Source organism: Cynoglossus semilaevis, chromosome Z, assembly GCF_000523025.1.
Source record: "Cynoglossus semilaevis isolate Cse_v1.0 chromosome Z, Cse_v1.0, whole genome shotgun sequence".
NCBI classification, from domain to species: Eukaryota; Metazoa; Chordata; class Actinopteri; order Pleuronectiformes; family Cynoglossidae; genus Cynoglossus; species Cynoglossus semilaevis.
This window is the reverse complement of record NC_024328.1, coordinates 2,019,888-2,028,210: the sequence shown is the minus strand read 5'-3', so window position 1 is coordinate 2,028,210 and position 8,323 is coordinate 2,019,888. Positions and strand designations below refer to the sequence as shown.

General features: G+C 39.0%; 1 protein-coding gene, 1 long non-coding RNA gene and 1 other non-coding gene across 5 annotated transcripts; 2 read left to right on the top strand and 1 right to left on the bottom strand.

Annotated features, from left to right (window-relative positions):
• LOC112486456 (uncharacterized) lies at positions 1-1,078 on the bottom strand. 2 transcript variants are annotated; one of them, XR_003048886.1, is made up of 3 exons: positions 760-1,078; positions 285-410; positions 1-86 (listed from the first exon to the last, which is right to left on the bottom strand). It is a non-coding gene; the product is annotated as an uncharacterized LOC112486456 (long non-coding RNA). The 2 variants fall into 2 exon arrangements; XR_003048885.1 differs by having other exon boundaries at positions 285-407.
• trnag-ccc (transfer RNA glycine (anticodon CCC)) lies at positions 856-926 on the top strand. Its single transcript has one exon. It is a non-coding gene; the product is annotated as a tRNA-Gly (tRNA).
• Positions 1,079-1,318: 240 nt separating the features above from the next.
• Positions 1,319-8,317, top strand: LOC103397454 (nucleolysin TIA-1). 2 transcript variants are annotated; one of them, XM_025053045.1, is made up of 12 exons: positions 1,319-1,593; positions 2,308-2,404; positions 2,973-3,071; positions 3,815-3,869; positions 4,117-4,204; positions 4,462-4,537; positions 4,770-4,878; positions 4,962-5,057; positions 5,659-5,743; positions 6,038-6,176; positions 6,313-6,461; positions 8,022-8,317. In XM_025053045.1, the coding sequence occupies exons 1-12, from the start codon at positions 1,565-1,567 to the stop codon at positions 8,158-8,160; spliced, it is 1,161 nt and encodes a 386-aa protein (XP_024908813.1). In that variant the 5' UTR covers positions 1,319-1,564; the 3' UTR covers positions 8,161-8,317. The 2 variants fall into 2 exon arrangements, with proteins under 2 accessions (XP_024908813.1, XP_008333939.1); XM_008335717.3 differs by having other exon boundaries at positions 1,326-1,593; positions 6,310-6,461.
• The last annotated feature ends 6 nt before the right edge of the window (positions 8,318-8,323 follow it).

Sequence of the window (8,323 nt, the reverse complement as noted above, 5' to 3'; positions counted from 1 at the left end):
TCCTTCACTTTAAATCGATCCATCTGATGGGTTTCCTCTGCATCATGGCACAGCCGGCACACATATAGCTTACCACAGCACGGTGCCTGTAGTGGATGGAAATGTTATTGTAAAGATGAATCCGTGAATTATTAATAAGTGAATTATCCTTTAACGTTATTTAAGAGTTTAAGAACGACTGCATCTGAATTACAGTGAAACAGATTAGTAAGTCCTAAATCTCCACTTTCATTTACAGACCTAAAAAAACATGCTCAAGCAATCATAAAGACGTTTAAACTTACTTTTAACAAACAGTTGCGAACGTAATGCTCACAGCCCGCGGGAGTCGCCATGTTTCCTGCAGAAACGTCGTCTCTTCTTCTTCGTGGCCTACGATTCGATGAGGCTTCCGCCATTTCTTTCTTCTGCTTGTTTTAAACGGATGTGATTAGACAACACTGCCCCTTCGGCAAAGTAGTTTTATTTCAGCGCAGCGATTTTCGGCTTCCCCTTTATAATATGAAATACTGAACATTATGTTAGCATATATACAATTACCAAAATAGAATAAATTGGCTCAGTTAAATGATAACTCGGCTCAGCTCAGCTAGATGAAAACTGCTCAAATTCGCTACAATGCAGCCACAGAAATAAAAAGCGAAACTCGGGCACAATTTCTGTATATAAATAATAGCTAGGAGTAAATGCCTTTAACACATGAAACACTCTTAAAGACACACTCAGAAGTTAATGTTTTCTTTAGCAACAACCACCTACCTCAAGTACGGTTGAATATGTAAATCAATACACTGAACGTTCCACAGGCAAATTGTAGATCATTTAAGATCGACTTCTCTGCTGTTGTGGGCGTGAGCGCCGCTGGTGTAGTGGTATCATGCAAGATTCCCATTCTTGCGACCCGGGTTCGATTCCCGGGCGGCGCACTCCTTTTTCAATTTATGTTTTGAACATATGGAACTATATTCTGCCATACAGAAACAGAGCAGCTGTTAATTATCTTGAACTTATGGCCACCCTTTTTATTTTTTCAGAAACGGCGTTTGAGCCTTTCAATGAGCTGGTTGGAAAGTGAAATCAACACAACACAATAAGGCCCTAAAACGAGTTACTTCTTTGAAGATAAAAGCAAAGCCGTGCGTCATGTTTTTGTGCAAAAAACATGACGCACGGTCATTAAAATAAATCGCCAATATTTTATTTTGTACATATAAGTGTAAATAGTGTTTGCCCTATAGAAACAGAAGTGAGCGAATGTATGAGCAGTGCTCTATTTCTGACGCTGCTGCTGACGCTGCTTCTCCGCCATCTTCAACTTCCTATTGTTTGCAGCAGACTGAGGCTGTCTGCCGTGTATTTGCAAGTAAGAGCGAGTAAGAGACATACTGTGAGTGTGTACGTGTGTGTGTAAGAGAAAGAGACGAATCGGTTGTGATACTGACATTGTTAATAGTTCGTACTTATAACTTGCTACTTTGGAGGTCGACAAAATTCAGAGGAAACATAATTCTGCGTATATCACTGGACTAAATAAAGGCATCTCCCGCTTAGAAGGCATTCACCGATGATGGAGGACGAGCAGCCCAGAACCCTGTAAGTAGCAGAGGGCCCCTTCTATGTCTTGAATTGGGAAACGATGTCTATATATGTTGTGTCTCTATTTATCCACGTTGTTATTGTTTTACATTTATTGTACTTTAGGCCAATGTGGTAATTAGACTGCAAACACAGTCTTCTAGACACCATCCACGTTCACAAAGCCGGCGTATTTTACTAGCCACGTTATTTGTAGATTTATAGTTTAAAAAACCATATAAATGGCCGTGAGTTCATGCAATTTATCATTAGCCATATTTTCCTACTTTGCTAAAAAAAACGTCGGCACGGATAGCAAACGTGATTGATTGTGGTTATTTGTTGTCTAATGTGGCGAACAAAATACGAATAAAACATTTCTGGCTTGTGGATTTTATAATTTAAATCCCGGTTATTTTTTTAAACATGTTTCAACCTGAGGCCCCGTTTGAACCGGTTAGCTCACTCATTAGCCGAGCTACAGGAAAGCCACGTCAACGCTCGTTAAAACGGCATAGACAAGCACATTTTAAATGCTCACCACATTTTCTGGGTTTTGTGATTACCACAGACAATGTTTTCTTCATATTTAGCTAATTTCTTTTATTTTTATTTTTAAATGGAGAGTTGTGTAGTGCTGCTGCTAGCTGTAATAGCTAGCCTTTGTTTGCAAGTTACTTCCGGTTTGCCATCAACATTCTCGTTCTCAGGGTCTCTTTGTTTTTTTTCCAGGTATGTGGGGAATCTGTCTAGGGAGGTCACCGAGCCCTTAATCCTTCAGGTCTTTACACAGATGGGGCCATGCAAGAGCTGCAAAATGATAGTCGACGTAAGAATGTTTGTGGTTTAATACTTAGGCACATGTATTCATGATGGACAACAAAGTTAAGTTTCAAAGAGGGCAGGAAGTGAAGTAATTTATGTGCTTTCGTTAATAAACAAGCGAAATAATAACAGCAGAGAATAATGTAATTCCTATCACCTTTTTACAATTGATTTGCAGCTAATTTGTTAAACACTGCTTAAACAAAGTTTTTCAAATGATTACCAGACATAAATGTCTAGTTATACAAATCTGTACAATATTCAAGGGACATGACGTCAGAAGGCAACAGGCGTTTTATAGATAGCCCTCACGATGGTCAGGTTACAATCAGGTATCACAACAGAAATTCACTGGTTCAGTGTTGCAGCTCAAAAGGTGTCTTAAGGCAGTTTGGAGGAGGATCAGAAAGTTGTTTGGTTAAGTTGAGTGTAAGAGTCAAGCATCTCTCATTCTAGATGTATACAAGTTTTCTTCTTGGTTGTTCCATTTGGGCCCATTGTGTCACATCACAACAAAGTAATAAAATACTCACCTATGTTGTACCTAAATATTAGTGTTTTCCTGTCAACAGGCAGCTGGAAATGACCCATACTGCTTTGTGGAGTTCTATGACCACAGACATGCAGCTGCTTCAATGGCAGCTATAAATGGAAGGAAAATAATGGGTAAGGTAAGCTATCGTATCTACAGGGTGAGTGGGGATGGGTGGGCTTTGGTGTGGGAGGAAGGTTTTGTGTGCATGAACCATATGAAAGAGATATCTGGACAAAAATATGCATTGGAGCGACAGAATCAGCCAGAGTTGTAGCTTTGCCAACATTTGCTTCGGAAAAGATTACAATCAATAATGTATGCTTTCTCTAATAAACTATAAATCATTGGTTGTGATACACCAAAGTTTGCACTGGTCCAGGTGTAGAGTAGAAAATGAGTGTTTTTTTTCTCTCTAGCATTTTGACAGAGATAATTAAGCAGAGCATGATACAGATTAAAAGTCAGCCAAGAAATTGAATGAATCACACTGAACCGTATACCTGTCCTAGGCCGATAATAGTTTAAAGTAATTTCCAGTAGCTATTTATTTCAAGCACTGTAGTGGAAAATCAAATTTTTATAGTATTGAACTTCATAATTACTCTGCAAGACAGGGTCAGGGAGTGGTTGAATTTCTTTTAAGTGTAAGGTTTGGATACAGATTTATGGAAAGCAAGCCATGTGATTGTCAGCTGCAATGAGAAAGATGGCCTCAACATTCAGCATTTTGAATCAAGTAGAACACTTCTGGCGTTCTTTTGAGCAGGTTGCATCTTTGTAGAAATGGATAGATGGGGTGGTCCTTGCCTCGTACACGTAAATAAACTGTTAATGATGCAAACATACCCCACCTTTGTTTTTCTCTGTCCTTCTCTACAGGAAGTGAAAGTCAATTGGGCCACAACACCAACCAGCCAGAAAAAAGACACAAGTAGTAAGTATGGTTGTAGAACTGTAGGACTACAACCTATGAACATATCAGACTTGCATTTGGCAAAAATGGTCAAATACTTGCACATTTTCATGGTCTTCATAATTTCCAGTAAATCTTTTTATTATTCATAATAATAGAATCATCAAGTCCTTTTATGGTAGATACTCCGTTAAAAGAAAAAGCTCAAAACCTGTAAAATGTGCCTACACACTACAAGTAATGTTCAAAACCATTTCTGACTTTCTAGATCACTTTCATGTCTTTGTCGGAGACCTCAGTCCAGAAATAACTACAGAAGATGTCAGGGCTGCCTTCGGTCCGTTTGGCAGGATATCGTAAGTATAAAGCTGGTCTTTAACAACTAACATAGCTGGCCCACAGGAATGGCTAAAATCCAAGGTGTATTAACTATTTTTAATTTTACAGATTCAATAAAATCTTAATTTTTTATGTCTTTTGTCTTCCTTTTACTTGTTTTTTTCCCCTGTTATTTGCCTAAATAGGTTTTTATTCACAAAGTCTTTTAAAACCCTTTTATGTTTGTGGTGTTCTGCCATTTGAGGTGTGTTGACTTCTGTGCGTTTGTCCACAGAGATGCTCGTGTTGTCAAAGATATGGCTACAGGAAAATCTAAAGGCTATGGCTTTGTGTCTTTCTTCAACAAATGGGTGAGTTTGCATCAGTGTCAGTCAGTGTAGAGAAGTTGTTTGAGGTTTTCTTCCTCCTTGGTATTCTGCTTCATCATTCTGTTTGAGGTGCAGTGAATACATTAATTTCACAATTTATAATAATTAATGTGATATTTCTTAAAAGACATATACAGTCACCTTTGTTCTCTCATTGGGTTCCTAATTGTGTTCTTTGCAAAATTGAACAAACTGCAATTTATTTTTCCTCCAGGATGCAGAGAATGCCATTCAGCAAATGGGCGGTCAATGGTTAGGTGGTAGACAGATCCGAACTAACTGGGCCACAAGAAAACCTCCTGCTCCAAAGGCTACTTATGAAAGTATGTTGACATGCATTTTTAGTTTTTATTTGTGGTTTGAAAAATGGTCAAAACATAATGTTGATTTGATTTTTTTTTTCCAGGTAACTCCAAGCCACTATCTTTTGATGAAGTAGTCAATCAATCCAGTCCTAGTAACTGCACTGTCTACTGTGGTGGAGTTAGCGCAGGACTGACAGGTAAATGCACAATTTTAAATGTGAAATATAGTTTTCCAAAGACACAACCAAAAAACCTTGTTGAGCCCCATTTAATGTATCCTACAGATATTTAACATTGAAAGAGTTCAACTGCATTCACCTTCCTACAAAAGGTCATGGTTTAGTTGTTTGGCTGTTTTGAAACATGAGGATTTCATGAAAGAAGGATGGGTATTTTATGATGTATGATTTTTCATAACCTTCCGCTGGAAGGTTATGCCTCCGCTGCCTCCGTGACCCAGTAACGGATAAGTGGATGAAAATGGATGGATGGATGGATGATTTTCCATAAAGACACATGCAGGATTCAGGCGTGCTAAATATCCTTATGTATGCTCAATAAATGTGTTAAACTGCGTGATTTCCTTAAAATGGCCATGCATGTATTTTGCATAGAGAATTTCACGCTGTTTCCTTTTTTACACAAACACTGAATACACCACTTGTGTTTAGTAAATGGTGGTCTTAAATTTTTCCATGGACATCACATGGTGAAAAGCTGTGTTTATTGGGCTTGGAAAAAAAATACAACACCCCCAAGAGCTCAATATCTTATATTCCTTTTCTATTTGAATTCTAGAACAACTGATGAGACAGACCTTCTCTGCCTTTGGGCCAATCATGGAGATCAGAGTTTTCCCAGATAAAGGCTATTCATTTGTCAGGTATGTGACAGTTTCTTCACTTGATCAACATTGTCTTTGTGTGCTGTAGACCTCCTGCCTGGTACCAGGAGGCTCATGGTGTGAAACACCCAGTCTCTGAAGCCCATGTTGGGTTGCATTATGAAGGGTGTTAGGTGTAAAAATTTGATAAATCATCTTCATCTTCCTTCATACTTACAATATAACACATTTATTCTAGTGCTATATGCTGCCTAATCATTAGTTCGCACCAACAGCTGTTACAAGGCACAAAATGAGCTTCAATAATTAATGTGCATCTTTTTATGGGTGAAGGTTTAACTCCCATGAATCAGCTGCCCAGGCCATAGTTGCTGTAAATGGCACTTCAATAGAGGGCCACGTAGTAAAATGCTACTGGGGTAAAGAGACTCCTGACATGATGAACCAAATTCAACAGATGCCAATGCCTCAGGTAAAAACTAACTTTTCTGTGCTTCATAAAAATAAGAAGCATGAACTCGCTCATTTTCTACACCAATCATTCAAATATCTGTCCAATTTACTGAATGACCTGTAGACATTTCTTTTACTGCTTTTACTTACAGCAGAACAAAGTGAACTATGCTGCGGCCCAGCCTTATGGCCAGTGGGGCCAGTGGTATGGCAATGGGCCCCAGATTAACCAGTACGTCCCTAATGGGTGGCAGGTCCCCACCTACAGCGTCTACAGCCAGGCCTGGAATCAGCAGGGCTTTAAGTAAGTAGTACCATGCTCTCAGAGCCCCTTCCAACATCTTCATCTTCAAGCCCAGAATTCCCTTCCAAGATCCCAGCAGCAAGAGCCAAGTCAGGCCAGAGGAGGGCGCTCCAAGTCCTCTCCCTTATCCCTTTTCACTTAAAGGTTCTTGAGAAGAACTTTCTCAGCTCCTCTTTAGATTAGCTTGAGCTCATCCTATTAAATAAAAATGTTTAAGTCAGGATGTTGAATTTTTGCCTTCAAAATCTTCTTCCGTATTGGCTTTCCCAATATAGTTTAAGATTCCCAAGCTATAGTATGATTTTTATATGATGAGAAAATTATACATTCATATCCATACCCAGGGATTGTTAATGAATGAAACATTAATTTTCCCTTTCCCTATCTGTTAGAATTATCTTGAAAGACTCATAGTGTCTTTTTGTCTTTTGATACCTTGTGTTTTCTGACAATTTATTTTTATTGTGGTCTGTATTTGAATGCAAGTGGACAGCATGAGATTTCTATACAGGTATTTTGTATTGTCATTGTTTAGATCACCCATGTGCAGGAATGTTTTGTACACTGAAGAAATAATAAAACAAAAGCCATAAAATTATGGTAAGAAAGTGATGAAAAGTCTGTTTAAAGGTGTAAGGTAGCTCTAACTATGGTTCGTGACCTTCTAAAGCAGAGGACAGGTCTCTCTCAACTTTGAATATGAAGCCTAATCCTGTGTAAGCTGTCTGTGAGTTTACTTTTGTCACAAAGTCAAACATTTGAAACTTAAATTTGTGTTAAAGCCAATTATGCCTAAGAGCTTCAGAAGAAGATGATTTTCCGTCCTGTAGAGGGCACTGTAATTTTAAACAAAATGGGCTGTTTTGTTTTGCTGTCGAAAAATGTAAAAAATATTTTTGAAACTAGCTTTCTATTGTCCCAGAGGGTAAAAGTAGGTCAGAATTATAGTTAAGGGTTAACAAACATGATCAGAAACATCTGTCTTACAACTCTTGACTTGCCCTCTGATGTAACACCGGACCAGACAGAAGCAGCCTTTATTTTTTCTAAACCATAGTCAGATTAGAGCACCTCGTTGCAGCAAAAATAATTCCGAATTCTGTTGTCAATCTGTCATCACGTTTTGTGAGTTTTAAAAGCCGTCTGTATGAAAGGTTTGTAAGCTACAGCCTTGAACAGCAACATTTGATTACTTTTAGTCTGACTCATGTTCATTTCCATAAGAGAGTTGGCAGACTGATGTCTGATGTTAAGCTTTTATATTCACATCTTCAGGTCAGGTTTGAGTAGTAAAATGTAGCTCACTGCTCTAAGCCTGTATGCTTTGCCTACCTTTTCACTTGAAATTAATAACTGAACCCTAATTTTTGACCCTGATAAGACTCATCAACTTTTTTATTTATATGTTTTTTTATCCAAGCTGCCTTAACCTGCCAACTTCTGACAGCTCTGCCACCTTGTTCTTATAAACTGGTCCTTTGGCTCCTTTTCACCTTGTCTCTTCTAACCTGCTGGCATTTTGTTTCTTTATCCANNNNCCCTGTTCCTTGTCTTTTGCAGTCACTTATCGGCCAGTGCTGGGTGGACTGGCATGAGCACCATCAGTAACGGTGGGGTCATGGAGCCTACACAGGGATTGAATGGAAGTATGCTAGCCAACCAGCCCGGTATGGGAGCTGCAGGATACCCCACACACTGATATGTAGCTGGGGCCCTGACATCTGTCAACCATCAGCCTCTTTTTTGGCTGTACTGAGCCCGGCAGGGCTGTGTAACACCGCCTTCACTTGTGGCAGGACTAGGACTTTAACTGGGATGTGGAACCTGACAGGAAGATTGGCATCAAAAGGAGATGTAAATGG

Excerpts from the sequence above, each read along its gene's own strand:
- LOC103397454 (XM_008335717.3), top strand. The coding sequence starts at position 1,565 with ATGATGGAGGACGAGCAGCCCAGAACCCT. Across the intron at positions 4,538-4,769 it reads TGTCTTTCTTCAACAAATGG|GATGCAGAGAATGCCATTCA; the intron begins GTGAGTTTGCAT and ends TTTTTCCTCCAG. Across the intron at positions 5,744-6,037 it reads AAAGGCTATTCATTTGTCAG|GTTTAACTCCCATGAATCAG; the intron begins GTATGTGACAGT and ends TTATGGGTGAAG.